Source organism: Ricinus communis, chromosome 5, assembly GCF_019578655.1.
Source record: "Ricinus communis isolate WT05 ecotype wild-type chromosome 5, ASM1957865v1, whole genome shotgun sequence".
NCBI lineage: Eukaryota > Viridiplantae > Streptophyta > Magnoliopsida > Malpighiales > Euphorbiaceae > Ricinus > Ricinus communis.
This window is the reverse complement of record NC_063260.1, coordinates 28,504,888-28,521,440: the sequence shown is the minus strand read 5'-3', so window position 1 is coordinate 28,521,440 and position 16,553 is coordinate 28,504,888. Positions and strand designations below refer to the sequence as shown.

The 16,553-nt window shown below is 30.9% G+C and overlaps 2 protein-coding genes across 3 annotated transcripts; both read right to left on the bottom strand.

Moving 5' to 3' along the window:
- Positions 1 to 6,627: 6,627 nt before the first annotated feature.
- On the bottom strand, positions 6,628 to 8,711 carry LOC8284602. Of its 2 annotated transcripts, none has more exons than XM_002519774.3 (4): positions 8,555 to 8,711; positions 8,134 to 8,292; positions 7,711 to 7,890; positions 6,628 to 6,932 (listed from the first exon to the last, which is right to left on the bottom strand). In XM_002519774.3, the coding sequence occupies exons 1-4, from the start codon at positions 8,621 to 8,623 to the stop codon at positions 6,777 to 6,779; spliced, it is 564 nt and encodes a 187-aa protein (XP_002519820.2). In that variant the 5' UTR covers positions 8,624 to 8,711; the 3' UTR covers positions 6,628 to 6,776. The 2 variants fall into 2 exon arrangements, with proteins under 2 accessions (XP_002519820.2, XP_048230716.1); XM_048374759.1 differs by lacking the exon at positions 8,555 to 8,711 and adding an exon at positions 8,408 to 8,478.
- Positions 8,712 to 9,937: 1,226 nt separating this feature from the next.
- Positions 9,938 to 13,668, bottom strand: LOC8284603 (mitochondrial carnitine/acylcarnitine carrier-like protein). The gene is made up of 4 exons (XM_002519775.4): positions 13,288 to 13,668; positions 13,105 to 13,196; positions 10,950 to 11,341; positions 9,938 to 10,625 (listed from the first exon to the last, which is right to left on the bottom strand). Exons 3-4 carry the CDS (start codon positions 11,339 to 11,341, stop codon positions 10,124 to 10,126), a joined length of 894 nt encoding a protein of 297 aa, XP_002519821.1. The 5' UTR covers positions 13,105 to 13,196; positions 13,288 to 13,668; the 3' UTR covers positions 9,938 to 10,123.
- Between the last annotated feature and the right edge of the window lie 2,885 nt (positions 13,669 to 16,553).

The window sequence follows — 16,553 nt, the reverse complement described above, 5'->3', positions numbered from 1 at the left end:
CTGCTAAAATTTTTTAAAAAAATTGACGGAGTACTACTTTTTTAAATAATAAACAACAAACAGTTTATCAACCAATAAATTGCAAATATTATATATATATATATAGAAAGTCTCTACCTATAAGTAGAAATTAAATACTGGTTTCCATTAGGTAAAGTTGAGTTGAATTTGGTCTACTAAATAGGGATATCTAAATTAGGTGAGTTAAAATTTAATGCAAATCGTACAAAGAATTATGCAAATAAAAAAGTGATATAGGAAACGTTAATTAGAAACCTGTTAGTTGGAATACTTGGATAAGTTCCAAAATTATAGGTTGGATTATATAATAATAATAATAGTAATATCGAAAATAAACTTCATCTTGTTTAGAATGAGATATCTAGAATAGATGGATTTCGACAAAAGTAATAGAATTTAGATAAAAAGTAAGAAAAAAAAAATATATATCCTTAAATACTTTAGGAAAGAATAATTAAAATTTTATTTTTTTATTTTTTTTATATAGTTTATATTTTTGTTAGTGATAGGACTCATTTAAAGTGATGAACAATTACATAATTACCTAACTCTAAAAAGGAAATTAATCATTTAAAAATAGTAGGTAATAATATTATTATTATCATTAATAAAACATAAACCAAACCCCTTCTTCATCAAATCTCTCTCAAATGTGAAGTCCTTCTCTTTTAGTTGGTACTGTTAAGAAAAAATGTAGAAGAGAACCAGATATTATTATGTTGTTGGTTGTGATTCTAAATCGGTCCCTCCAGCAGGAGGAATATTAACTCTATTAGTGATTTAGGTTTAAGTGGACCTATTTTGAAAAGATTAAGGGTGATATTGAACAAAATAAAAAATAGGGATCTAATTGTCTTTTCTTCAATAATTGAAGGAATTTTTCGTATCTTTTGCCTAAACTATAAGAATCTAGATTTGCATGAGTTTGTAATTCCGCGATTTGTTCATTATCTCTTGTTTAGTATGTACTTCAAATCAATAGATTTGAATAATTCTAACTTTCCTCTCACCCAGAGCAAATCAAATTACTCTTGATATCTTTTTGTTTGTATAATTAATCAATTTGCTTTTAACTTAGGTTAGATTTCATCATTCTCCGTTATTTTATTATTTTTTCATCATATTGACTTTCACATAACAAGTATATATATATAATTGAAAAAACTAACTAAGCATCATTAGATTGGTGACCAACTACCTAATCTTTCTTCAAGATTTGGTTTGAAGCCTTATGCTAGTATATTGGTCGGTAAAGGTTGACCAAGCTAATGATGCTTAGCTAGTTTTTTCAACTGATTAGCCACAATGGGACTGAGACACGGCCTGAACTCTCACGGCCATGAATTTAATTCGGTTATTCTTTTGTATAGTCTTAATAACCATATGAACCATGAATTTTTTTATGACTCATCAAATCAATTAAATAGATGAAATTTTTAAAAGTACTGTTTAAGGAATAAGTGATATATATATATATATATATATATATATATATATATATATATAGAGAGAGAGAGAGAGAGAGATATGAAACATAAATTGCTCTAATTTCAATGTCAAACTACTCGGTATTTTACTTCTGATTTAATTAATTAGAGTGGCAAATACTAAAACTAGAGTCGAAGACAAGGTGTTTGTGAATCATTTAGTTATAGAATAACGGATAGTTAATCTTTTAACTGGACAACGAAGAGCACCATAAGCACCATAAATCACTGATGTGTATATACATATGATATAAACTCCTTCACTACCAAAAATCTTCGGATCTGACACTGGTTAGTGGGAATTTGATGTCATTGAAATCTAGCAAGCATAATAGAAAGGAATTTTATGGGAGATTGGTAATTAATTTTTATTTTTAATTACAGAATTTTAATTATATATTAATTTAATTATTTTTGCAAATAAAATATCAACACATTATAAAATAAAAAGATATAGATGAACCATTAATACTAAAAAATTAATAAATCTTTTATAAAAATTAATTTCTTTTAATAATCATTACTTGTATTGACGAAACAGTTGTAAATTGTAATTTAATAAAAAATATTTTTTATATTTTTTATGGCTATATTAAGTCACAAATTGATTTTATAAAAAATGAGTCTATTAATTAAAAATTAATTCATTTATTTCATCATTCTTCTAAAAAAAAAATTAATCATTTTCATAGCGAAAACATATAATCTCATTAAAATATAAAAATAAAATAAAAAATAAAATCATCGACAACAACAAGAACTAGCTGCTGCTGCGGTGATTGGATGACATAGTTGCACCAATAACGAACAATCGAAACAGAATGAGTACCTCCACTCAATTCTAGATTTGTGAAGAAATATTTTATTCATAAAGAAATATTTCATGGATTCTATACTAATTAATTTTTTTTAAATTAATAAAATTAAATATATTCAGTGCAACAATAATTTTTTTTTGATTTTATTTTTGTGTTAAAGTAGGTGTAATATATATTTTGATAATATTTATAGAAAAATAATTTAATTTAATTTAGTTATTTTTTTCTCTAATTAAATTTATTAGATAGTTTTTCAATCTAAATTAAATACTAAAAGACGGTCAATCAATAATAGTATGGAATAGAGGAAATAGATAAAAAGAAAAAAAGAAAGGTAATTTCAGGGTAAAGAATTCAGAAACCAGCCTTCTTTTTACTTATAAAATGTGAGTGGCTGCAAAGAAAAGTGAAAAGGATGGAGACAGGCATTTTGGAGCTCATATGCCCCATGCTTTTGACGAATTGTTGTATATAATTTATGCATGCTATAATACTTTTGGTGTTCATGTTGCATGGGTATTTTCTATCATCATTGATAATGAAGTTAAGTTTCAATTAACTCATACTTCAAATCTCATAATTTTTCTCGATTTTTAGAAGCTGAATGCTCTTTGATTAATGCCTTAGCTATGCATGGATTTACATTTTTACATTAACTAATTATGCTAACTAATTTATATCAGGGTTTAGAGTATAATAAGTTGGCAATTATTTTACAATTAATTTATAACGACAGAACATAACTCAAACTTCAAACCTTACTCAACTTAATATTTATATACAATAAGAGTGGCTCATGCCTTTTATAGAGGAAGTGCATCTCCGAGCATCAAACATCTATTTTCATGATCTATTATATACTCGAACTAATTTCCTGCAGCATCCCATTGACTATAATGGTGTTCTCCATCATACCGTTATCTCCCATTTGAGTAATTTCTCAATTCCTTTTAAATGCCATATACACGTTCTCCCACTTTCTAGTTACTAGTGCTCTCTTCTGCATTATAACCATAATTCATGTCATACGAATAAATACGGAGAAATTGTTAATTGCAATTATTCTATTAAATGATATTCCTGTAAGATTAAAGATCAATTCAATCACAATTAGTGTATTATAATTTTCACAAAAGTTAGCGACCCAAGAGTCATTTATTAAAATAATTTGACGACAAAAATCTTAATAATTTTATTGCTGCTGAAATTTTTTAAAATTTGTCTAATTCGAATTAAAATTTTCAAACACTGAAAAAATAACCAATAGCAAGTTATCTCTTGTCCTAGTGGTAAAGGGCGATTCCTTAGAGCCAACTCCATGTCTCTATATATCAAATTTAATTTAATTTAAGACTGTTGTACAATATCTTTCATAATAGTGAAAAATTGATTTAGATTACTATAAAACATTTTCACTCAAAATCAATATAAATTTTATTTTTCACTCCACTTTCAACTTCATTAATACTTTTACTCGTGGTTAGTAGTGTTTTTTTTTTTCTTTTTCAAATGACACTTAATTTGAAGAAACAAAATTATAAAGTGGCACTTACTTTGAAATAGAAGAAAACATAATTTAAAAAAATAATAATAAAAAAAAAGAAATAAAAAGAATGATAACATGAACCCCTCAAACATTCAATCTACATAATCAAAAAAATCATTAAGAAAAACACAAAGTCCACTGAACTAAAAGTATCACAATAATTATATAAAAGAAAAATACAGTTTGGACAACTAGAAGTTCCATTAAAATGACACTTCATACAAATAAAAGTTTCCTACAATAATAGAAAATTAAAGATAATATTGTCCGTACATTCCAGACAAAAAAGAATTTGTAAAAAAACAAAACATATTTAGTATGATAAGATCCTAACATATAAAGATATATCACATCAAAAAAGAAATCACACCAATTAATTATAAGCAAATATCACTCGAATAATTGTATTAGTTAAATAAATTAAGAAATGAAAATCTACACTAATAACACTGTGACTATCATTTATAAATGGGGTCTCAGTGACCCCTTAGAGATACTCTTCATATTAGGATCCAATCAAACTGTCGTCGTCGTCCCTATGTCAAAGTGTGAAGACTACTTAGGTAACCTAATCACTTCGATTGGAACATTAATTATTTCATCTTTATCTTTTGTCCTTTTGTCAAATCTATGATTATCCCTCACTTATTAAAATTTCTTTCTATTATGGAGCCTAGGTCGCAATACGATGCTACCACAGATATCTGAATAATAGGGTTAGAAAATAAAACAGCAAAAACAACCCAAAAGAAAAATGATAGGCACCATCAATCTTAAGGGATATTCAGAAAGAGCAAGGTTAATTAATCTCTGGAATAATGATTTTAATAAGAACTAAACACCTTACTATTAGTGAGATTGGGAGAAAGAAGTATGTAGTTGGGTAATTTATGAGTAAAAGCAATCAAAAGAAAAATCATGCCCTTGCATGGGATTAAAAAATCTTAGCAGTCAATTAAAAAGAAATGAAAATGTAAAAACCATATTACAGAAAGATGCTGGGAAGCTGGCGTGGCAAACTTGCTGAGATAAGAAATAGGCAATCCACATCATTCCACGAAGTCTCCAGCTAAGCGAACCATTCCATTCCTATAAATGAAACTCTATTGATCATGATTTTAAATTTAATTATGATTTTTCTTTTTTAGATCATTTCCTTTCTCATCATTATTTGAAATGGTCAACTTATGCCCTAATTTAATATTAATGTTTTTGTATAAATAATCAGAACCGGACAAAGTTAATAAACTTTTTTTCGTGGACATGAAGCATCCAACAAGGCTTTGCTCCCACGACTTCATGTTCCCTTTTTATATTAGTTTTGTTTCTTTTATTAAGATAGTGATTGCTGTCCATAACTTTCAAAATATTATATTATATCTTAATTAGCAATATTTTTTTATTCAATTTAAATGATTATTTGCTGTGAAATTGCCTGGCTCATAAATGAATGAAAGACTTGAGAATTTGAAAATGAATAGTCGGGCCACTTTTAATTGGAACTTTAGTTTCAAGATAATGGGAATGGGAAATGAAGATAGAAACTTTTATTAAATGAAATTTTAAATTTAAAGAAAGTTTTCAGTTTGTTTTCCAATGTATGTCACTATTGTTTGACTTCTTTCATTTTCTAATGTACAATGAAGGTAATGTTGGGAGTTGCCTGAAAAGGTTCTGAAAGCACATAATGACAATCACGAGTTAGCCGCTTGATAGTTGATTGAGTAGAAGATGATGCATCTTTATCAATATATGTTTCCCCAACAACTCTACATTTCTCTATTAATTCTGCTTAAATTGGGAACCAAGTTAAAACTTATCTACAACCTTAAACACAATTTTTTTTACTGCTCAACTAGAAATTGTTGCTATTAATTGTATATCTAATATTTAGTTAATTAGATTAGTATATTTATGCATATATGCTGGCTATTATTATATGTTATTTTGATTATAAATATATTTTATTGAAATTTTTAAATATGATCTAGATTTTTTCTGTTCACAATTTAGATGAATTTTTTTAACGAATAATTCTATGAAGAACTATATAAGAAATAATAATAATAATAGTTTAAAATAAGTTAATTAATTTTGGTAATCTGATAAAGTTTCTAATATTTTATAATTTAAAATATATATAAATGTACGGTAGGTTTATGATACATCATCAAAATTGTCTTATGTTGATAAAATAAATTAAATATGTATTAAATTTTTATCTAAACACCAACATATATATATATATATATATATATATATATATATAATTGAAAAAAGTTACAAATTTGCATGTGTGGATTTATATTTTAGTAAAATAGGTTCCACACACATATATATATATATGTATGTATTAAATTCTTGCTTATTACTCTTTTGGAAGCCATTTTTAGAAGTTAAAACTGATTCTATCCTTATAGTGCAAAAATATCCTGATTTATTTTTTTGTCTGATCAATGATATTCGATCCATGGCTCCGCAATTGGACTGGCAAATCACTCACTATCATCTGCTAATTAAGTGGCTCATATTTTAGCTACAAACTCTATTTCCGTTTTCTGATATTGTGATTGGGTGGATTTATGACACTCGCCCTTTTTCTTCTTTAAGTTCTCCGATTGGACGTTGGTGTTATTGTTTGTGGTTAACCTTTAATGCATAATTTATTTTTCCTAAACATAATATAACATGTTATCCGAAAGCAAAATAAAAGAGAGAATTGTATGTAAAAGCTTCAAATAAAAGGAACAGTTAATGATATAAATAATATTGTAATAACTGATCCAATATCTGTAAAGTTACAATAGAAGTAAGTGAAGTGATAATAATAATCTAATTATCACAGAACTGCTCATATAATTGAATTGAATGACTATTATTAAAAGAAAAGGAAGGGGGTAATGATTAACAGCCTAAAATTTTCAAGTGGGGCCATCTGGGGGAAGCCCTTTTACGTCCACTTTTGCATGTCTTTTCCTGGGCAGTGGGCTGATTCTTCCCTAGTTTTTGCTTCTTAGGTTTGGAATTCTTCCTCGCTTCTTCTTCCTTGAGAAATGTCTCCTGCACATTATATATGTTGCAGAATATCGTAAGAAAATATAAAGATTTTGAAGCTACTGTGCCCATTAAACAGAATTATATATGTGGTGCCATTGACTAAAAATTCGATGCCAACCACTCCAAAAGCAAAAGCATATGGAAGGCTCCCAATTAAACAAGTTGATTTTGGTGCGTACCTTATTATTCTACTGGTGAGTTAATAGCTTTTATATATATAAATATATGCAAATCTAGTTGTCGGTTAGTTCATTTATATGCGACTAAAATTTGTATCTTTGAACTGTAATTTGATTCGTAAACTAGAGAGAGGTTTAATTGGCATTTTTATTTATGACAATTGGAAGTTTGAATTTCCATGTCATTAATAAAACGTTTTACTATTTTAATACTGATATATAGAGGAATAACTATCAAAAGGCAATATGATTATCTATTGGAAAATCGTGCCCGCTATCTATTTGGCCTATTAAGAGCCTATTAGTCGTGTGAATTGGCATTACATTGACGTGCCTTGTGAAACTAGTGATCATGTCTGTCTGTGCAAAGATGACTAATAGTATAATTAAGATCCTTTCCAAATGCATGCACTCAATCACATCTATATCTCCCTACCGACCCCTTTTTCAAGCCAATAACAGCTAAATGAAATGAGCCTTAAATATACATTTGTAAAAGTACAGTCCGTTAATCTTTCATTACAATCAAATATTTTTATAAGAATTATTCTTTCCTTCTTTCTTTTATCTGACCTCTGGTAGGTAGGTTTGGTTAAATTTACCTTAGGTTGAGGTTTATAATCAGCTTGGATATGAGAGTGTTGTGTGTGCACTTGATTTGGAAAGTTGGAAGTGAGTGAGGAGGAAGATGGTTCGCTTTTGGATCCTTGGCTAGAAGAAGCATATCCAGATGTTTGTGATGATGTTCCCGATGCGCTGCTTGATTCCAGCTCCAGGCCAAGCTGAAAGAAAAATAAACCAAAACCAATACATCATATGTCAATTCGTGTCATTTAAAATACTATATTTTTTGCTAAAAGCAGCTTTCATTGGACAAATCAATACACTCCATGCATTGACAGCAGGCGAGACAGGAAACTGAAATAGATACGAACACTAACTAATTAATTAAAATTGTTATCTTCTAGCTCATTCGGATAAGAAAAGACAAGTACTGCAATAAATATTGAAAAAGCGCTTTTCACCTGTAAAAGCCTTCGTTCAAGGAATGCGACTCGGTCCATAAGTGATCCTTTGAAGTAAGCCTCCCTAACTGCCAAATCCAAAGGCACGGACTGCCTCTCAGTACCTCTGATATTGCTGCTACATTTTGATAAATTTTGTTTTCCTTCCAAATATTTCATCTTTGGTTCTCACCATAAACAATTAGAAAAGACAATAAGTATCAACATTGGTAACTGAGCAAAAATAATAGTTATTCAGATGTATAAATTATAAGAATAATAATAGGTGCAATACCTGAATAGTTTTATAATAGCTTATGTTTGTTCTGTTTTCATTTTAACTCATCATTGGAACAGTATGTATATAATAAGTTATTACACTAGTCACTTTCTGTCGGAGTTACTTATAAGAGATGTGGGAAAGCAACAGAGATGTACTCACAATGAAATCCAAACGATCCAATCTAGAAACAAGAGGGATTGAGGAACGAGACTCTCTAGGATCTTCCATTAAATTACTTGTGGCGGCTTTAACTGTTTGAATTGGGTCTTTACTTCTTTCTTTCTTTGTGTGTGTGTATGTGTGCGTATGTATATATATATGTGTGAGTTTGAAGTGGGGGTTCCAATTCCAAGTCTGAACGATTACAGATCCAGTACCCTCCTTTTGTGTTGATCAATTGAATACATCTTCACTAGTCATTCGCTTGTTTGTTGCGCTACGTGGCATGCTGTCTAACCAAACACTTGCCCTAGTTTGACAGTTTCCTCTGGCAATTACATGCCATGAACAACCTTAATCCAAGGGAACTTTTGGTCCTTTTGGAAGATTTTAGTTTTTCTTTTAGATAATAATAATAGTAATAATTTTGAACCGATGGAGAAGGTCCAACAAGGATAATATTGATTTTAAATCTCAAAGAAGAAGCCATAAAAAGACCATGAACTCAAAGCAGGCTCATCATCAAAATTACACCTCTCACAGGGAATCAAGATTGTTAACGAATCGCCGTCTCTGTTTAGCAAGAAAAGAAATATTGAAAATTTAGACCACCATCTCTCTTTGGATGTGAACACTAATGGTTGGGTTATGGAGTTTTAGACATTATTTTAAATACATAATTTGATGTTTAAATTGGACATAGAATCCCTAGATTGATAAGAACAACTCTAAAATAAAACAAAAAAGATAAAAGTTAATGGAATTTGATAATCCTCTAACTTGTTATACGATAAATTTAATTAAAATTATAAACACTCGGATGAAATTTAGCTTTTCCAACCATCCACCAAAGGTTATTAACTATTGCTTTAAATATCAGACAAATAGATTCTGAAAATAAGTAGAATATAATGTAATCTGAAATTGCTTTCATAATGGATAACATACTAGCCATTGCTTGATTATATAAGTATTGCCATGCCTGTAATTATCGATCATCACTTTCTATAACCTCGTCACCGATTGCTTGAGAGATCATCCAAAAAAAAAAGTTTATTTTTTTTTATGCGATTTTATTTTATATTTTATTTTGTTGAAAGGAAAGTAATTGTCTAAAATACTTTAAAATACCAGAAATTTGTTTTATATGTAAAAATAAACTTCCTTTTAAGAAAATAAAATTAAAAGACAAATTATTTAATGCGCAACAAAGAAAGACTTGCATCTTTTGAAGAAGGGTATTTTTTGTAAAGATGGTTACACAATATTATGAGATGAGTGCTACTATTTAACTGTCAAGTTAAATCTTTGCAAGAGATAAGAAATAAACATTTAATGCCATGTTATTACTGGCGAGAGCTTGCATTATCCAAATCAGAACCATAGAAACTTGGGAGGATAAAAAGACCATCCTTCCCCTTCGCTTTTGATAAATAAAAGGTTATCATATTGCTGAGCAATTCAGAAAAGCTTTCATTCAATGAAAAGAAAAGAATTTGAGGGCCATATGACAACAATGGTGAAGATTCATCCATATCCTTGGTCAGTGACATATGCCTAATAATTCAATCATCCCAAACTAGACCTTGTGACCTCGTATGCCAAGAAGCATGCTGCGTTTGCAGGAATACTTCGGGCCATGGCAGGGCCAAAACCTTTATACAAGCCTTTGGCACCTTCGGAAGCTAGAATCTTTCTAAAAGCATTGATGGAGCCAGTGTACTTGGGATTTTTGTAATCGTCTACCTGAAGTACACTCTTGACTACATCAGTAGGGTATACCAGTGCCCAAAAGGATGCTCCAGCCAAGCCTCCCGCCATCATCAAAGAGCCCCTTCCCAACTGAGAAGTATCATGCCCCCCAGCAAGGGATTGTTTCAATAATTCGTAGACACCAAACATAATAGCATTTCCAGGAACCTCACGTCCCAAGGTAGGTACCAAACCCTTGAAAAGACCCCTCATGCCACCTTCTGATTTGAGGACATGCCTGGCCACATCCATTGGCCCTCCATACTTCACAGCAACAGCTGCTGAGCCAGAACCTGCTAGGGTACTTTGTGCTTGCAACCTGTTACCAAACATGAAAGCAAAAAAAAGTTAATAGGCAGATCCATAAATTCAGAAGCTTCTTCTCTAAAAGGAAAAAAAAAAGTGGCAGATAATTATTCAGAACTACGTGCCAGTAAAAATCTTCTGGAATAATTGATTATTCAGTATAGATACAACTTGAATATTGCAGAAATGAGATGCCACCAAATTGTTTTCAATAGGAAGCTATTTTAGATACTGTGTACCCATTGGGAAATGAAACATAGCCTCAGAATATTAAGGGGAAAAAGAGCATAAATGTCAGAGAACCTTTGAAACAGATTATGAGGATCACAAGACTGACCTGCACTTGATCAATTCAGTGGGGCATGCAAGAAAAGAAACAGCAACTCCAGCTCCAGCCCCACAAACAATCTGCTGGTAAACTGAAAGTGGGGCACCAGGCTGAGATCTCAACAATGCCTCCATTTGTCCCCTCACAGTGAAAAGGACAGCGTTGAAAGCTGCCACAGTGGCAAGTGGAGCTCCCATACCTTTGTATAACCCCCTCGGTCCTTCTGCAGCCAATGTCTGCCTGACCGCATCCATTGCACCTGCATACTTTGGAGGCTGGCCAGGTAGTGGAGCAAGCTGGCTCTGGAGCTTGACTTTGATAGTGTCAAAGGGGTGCCCACATATCAATTGTGCTGCTCCTCCAACGGTCCCAGCAGTCAAGTCCTTTGCTACGTCACCCATCTGCAAACAAATTTACTCGAGTCATATGCTAAAGGATTGGAAAAATGATAAGTTTAGGATGCTACAGTTATTGCTTATCTTTCTGTCTTAAAGAGATGCATTAGCATAACTGCTAGATGAAAAAGCATGCTTTTTCCTTCTTATTTCTTTTATGGGAGTTTATATAAAGTTTTATGAGCATGTCTTGAAAGTTAAGCAGCCTTAATAATAACAGCAGTATTGAAATTAATAGTTGCTGCAATACTGTAAACTTTCCAGATTCAAAAGAATGACACCGTCCTGACACAGATTCATAAGATGTATCCCAGCAATATTGGTGCTTCCATTAAACCCACAACCTTATTCTGTATCCTTGATAACTACAATTGAATTAGCTCAAATTTAATATCAACAGGGGGGACGAATAAGCTGCTATAGCTTCTAGTTTTGCAAGTCTAAATTACATTTCTGCTCTTCTCAACACAATTTTCTCAGCATCTTTGAAGTATATTATTGAGAGGTCGAGGTGAATCATTCCTAGAGGAAGCACAGAAGTCAATTTTCCACTCATGAACATTTAGGCAAAACAACAAATAGCATTTCCTTCGCCACAGCACTATCCCAAACCACCAGCTGATATTTTTCATTATTTTTTATGCCACAGCTATAAGCAGGCATTTTCTATGTGCCAAGCTAGTGGGATGATACTTCATGACAAAGAAGAGTACAGCTCAACTCAGGCTTACTCCATTGACATGGATCTGCTTTGGAGGACTAGATAATAGCATGCTATATATCTCACAACCATTAACCACAAATGGATAAAAAAAAGAAGAAGACTAAATATAGATAAAATGGAGATTAACAGCTTAAACTCAGCCAATAAGCAGGTAGAAAGAAGGTCGTTTATCAGCTAAAGCAAGCCAAGTTGAAGCTTGAGCTAATTATTTTAGCTCTAGGAATGGTCAAAAAGCAAATGCTCTGTCAGCAAATGAATATCATCCCTTGAGAACTTCACCCAAGAAAAGCACCTTGGGAAAATGAAATAGTGAAACGCAACAAGAAATTGATTTTCCAGAAAGGTATAAAACATCAAAACTCAACACACTAGTACATATTACATATGAAGCTTGGTGGAACTCCTCAATAAGCTCAAACTTAGTTGGAGCTAAATCAGCACAGCTTGAAACCTATACATGGATTTTGAATTACCATTATATATATGTCAATTGTCATGAGCTGCAACTCTCACTGAGAATTAATAGAGTAAGTTTTGTACATTTTGACAACAATTAGAAACAAGAATTCACTACATCAACCTTAGAATTACTAGCGGCAGAAAGGTCAATTCCATATGTTTCCACAGATGGAAAACATAAATACAGACATTGCTAGTGCAAGGTTCTTTTTCAAGAACATCACAAGTTTGTATGGCAGCAATTTCTTTTACCATCACTCAAGGGCTATCAACAATGGTTCTTCTAAAGGCTCAGAACTAGGAAAACAAAATGAAGTTTGTATTTGCACAACTCCCAATATATACAGGCATAGTCAGTCCATACAGCATAGATATGATAGCCTTCTAACACTCACATTCCCGAGGCAATAAACGCTTGGCCAAGACAAGTGACCAAGTTGAGAGTACTCAATAGCAATTGGTTGGCACTCACAGGATTAAACACTCACATTCCCGAAGGCAAAGAGACTCAGAGCACTCAAGATTGCACACACCACTCCATCAATTCACATCAGTTCTACAATTTGAATGGCATTAAGAATCTTACTCAGAGCTTGATGATTGCAGCAGCGCAGAACAAAGATAAGTGAAAAAAATGAATCCAACAAAACAACTTCAGCCTCACCCAGATAATTTAATCTGCAGAGAACAAAGCCGAAAGATTAGATCTAAAATAAAGTTTGCAAAAAGCAACATTGAAAAAGGCAATGAAATGGATTCATTAAAGTACCATAAACAGGGGTGAGCCGAAATTTGCAGTGAAAAGCTACCCACTTTTATCTTTCGCTGGATGGAGAAAAAGTGCAAAAAAGGGATGGAGTTCGGTGAGAGGGTTTGTGATCGAAGGTGGTCTGAAATTAAATTATAAGGATACAGAGAATCTTGAAATTAAAGAACAAAAAGAATTGAATCTCGGCAGATCTTGAGAGCCACAAGAGAGGGGATGGGTGTGGACATAAACCACCCACCACTCTGCTTGAGCGTGTATTCCACACCAAGAAATGCAGAAAGAGATATGTGGTGGTTTCAGATGTGGACACAGAGAGTCAGTGTGTCTCGTTGCCAATTTACAGGGATTCGACTTATGTATAGTGGGAGAGTGAGAGGAAAAAAACAAAAAATGTCAGTTTAAAAAAAAAAAGGTTAATAGGAGTGGTGGTGATAACTGATGAGAATATGAGGGGACTCAGGATTGTGGGTAGGATCGAAAATATATCCCCAACAATAACATCTTACCCTTAGACTTTATAAATAGTAATTCTTCAGTCCTTGTAAGTTTAAAAATGGATGATTAAGGCGTCATTTGGATTTAATCAGAACACATTAGTTTTAGATTTTCATAGGTCGTAACATTAATAAATTTTAAGCATTTGACAGTTCGGATTGATTATAAAATCCATTAGTACGCTTAGTGTTTAAATAAAATAGATTGTAACAATTGATCATTCATTAAAACTGATAAATTTTTAGATTTTTATTAATTGTTTATATCAAAAATTAATTTTTTTAAAATGAGAGATGTTTTAGAATGAAAGATTTATTAAAATCATTAAATTCTAAAGCTCTTTTGACTTATAAAACCTTTCATATGAAATTCTTAATTCAAATAAGGTCTAAATATATATATATATATATATATATATATATATTTACAAATATTGAGTTGTTAGAAAAGAAAGAAAAAGATGTAACCGAGTTAAAATTTAATGAAAAAAATAATATTAACTCTTAAAATAAAAATTACTAAATATAAATGTTTAATTGATTTGCAAGGGGTATAAAAATAAAGAAAAAGTTTTTTAGGACCGTTAGAAATAATTAAAATTACAAAAAATTGACTGCTTAATAAGTCAAAATAAAATTAAGATTTACAATTACTAAAATTCTTAGAGAGATAAATAATTAAATAACTATAAAATATTACGATGCATAAATTTATTGTACTAGTGCACCTCACCGTATTGATAACCCTGTACGCTAATCAGGTTGAAAAGTCTATAAAAGCAGCTAAATTTAAAAATTTAAGTACATAATAGGACAAAACTAAAACAAAAATCAATTATACTGCTATTAATATTTACATAATTTAGGGACATAAAATATGTATATCTTCCGCCTATAAAGATTCTTTACGTCAATGCCCTTAAGTGGCAACTGACACTGCCAACTTATGTCTAACTCTGAAAATTGGTCCATTGTGGACGCAAAATATTTTCAATTCCATCAATAAAAGTAAAATTGTAGTCGGTTCATAGTAGAAAGGGAAAAGGATTATATCATACAAAATTGGTCACTTTGTTCTTAAAAAAGAAATTAATGAAATTGGTCCACTGTGTATGCAAAACCATTTCAATTCCATCAATGAAATAAGATTTTATTGGGCTCATAATGGAAAGGGATTATCAAGATAGGATTTTGGCATAAGATTGTGACAATGTGCGAAGATTTTGTTGGTCCTTTAGGAACCAAGTGTTTTAAAATGGAATTATGATTAATTGTCATCATGCCAAGTACATATTGATACTTATATACAATTAAATATAAATGACGGCTCCAATGATAAAAGGGACCGATGATAATGAGCTATGGATACAATAAAACTTTATACTAAAATGAGCTACTTACCAAAATAACAACTTGTCATTCCCCTTCTTCTTGTTTCATTGTTTATTATCTCTAAATACACCCCAAATCATTTTCTTCATATCTTTTTCCCATTTTGAAGCCTCTTGCACCACCTTTTCAGAATTGCCTTGATCTCCCAATGTTAGATCCATAAATATGAATTTAATCAAAGATATAACGGTACATTAAGAAATAATACACATCTAATTCCGCCTTATCTAGTAGTTTCATTCAAGAAAGTCTAAATATCAGATTTGAAATATTAGATCTTAAAACCAATGTTTATGACATTCAAGAAAAAGAAAGATAAATATGTCTACTTTGAAGGTCATAAGATTAAATCTTGGCCTTTTCTAGGCACAATCCAACTCTACCAAACAAGCTATTTACATGCACTGATCCTTACTAAAATAATGTTTAATCTCTATACCTCATTTGAGTAATTTAAGACCCACATAATACTTCAATCAGCCCCTATGGTATTTCTTAAGACCAAGACTATTTGAGATCCTTTTCTCTATATTTCAAGGAAAATAAAACCCATCTCTTGCTCATATATCTTCATTATTGGAGGCTCAAGCTCAAGCTCAAGCTCGTTTAGTTATGTTTTTTCATATAAATTTATTATCTCCAGCTACTAATTGGAGATTATATTTTCATACCAATTCAAGATATGCTTATTTGGCCCTATGCAATCTCTTGACTCTAGTTTTTACTATTGAATTTATGAGAATATATAATGAATTTTTTGTTATTAAACTTCCAAGGATACATAATGAATTTCTTTAATGTTGATTCCATGTGCCACTGGAATTTCCATTGCAATCATACATTTTCTGACTGGTGTATGAAAAAAAAAATGGCTAGAATTTTGAGCAGATAATGAATAAATCATATAAAAATTTATAATAGTTAAGAAATTAGATTTGTTATTAGACAAATTTAGGACTTAGAGGTTTAACGTAAAATCAACTGAAACGTTTCTTAATTAGTTTAAATTTATTGAAAAACGTGTTTTCATTATTAGTTTACATTGCATGAGATTTTCTAAAGCCAAATAAAGGATACTATATATATATATATATATATATATATATTTATAGAGAGAGAGAGAGAGATGGTAAATTGTTGGATTACTTTTTGTAAGCCAATTTTACATTTCGGTAATTAGGCATAGAAGAGAGCAAAGATAATAAACTCTTTCATTCTGAATGAATAATGGTATCAAGAAAGTTTAGTAGTTGTTGCCCTAATTCTTGTTTTAAGTAAATGGACCAAAAAATGTATGACAGATTCGATGTCACTCTGTCTGTTTATTTGTTACTTAGACAACCTTATTTCCCCACGCACCAAACTAAACTGTGAAGTACC

Bases quoted from the DNA above. Each gene is read 5' to 3' on its own strand.
- LOC8284602 (XM_002519774.3), bottom strand. From the start codon at position 8,623: ATGGAAGATCCTAGAGAGTCTCGTTCCTCAATCCCTCTTGTTTCTAGA. The intron at 8,293-8,554 runs GTGAGTACATCT...TGAGAACCAAAG, and splicing joins TGGATCGTTTGGATTTCATT to ATGAAATATTTGGAAGGAAA. The intron at 6,933-7,710 runs GTAAATTTAACC...TATAATGTGCAG, and splicing joins ATTATAAACCTCAACCTAAG to GAGACATTTCTCAAGGAAGA.
- LOC8284603 (XM_002519775.4), bottom strand. From the start codon at position 11,341: ATGGGTGACGTAGCAAAGGACTTGACTGCTGGGACCGTTGGAGGAGCA. The intron at 10,626-10,949 runs GTCAGTCTTGTG...GTTTGGTAACAG, and splicing joins ACTGAATTGATCAAGTGCAG to GTTGCAAGCACAAAGTACCC.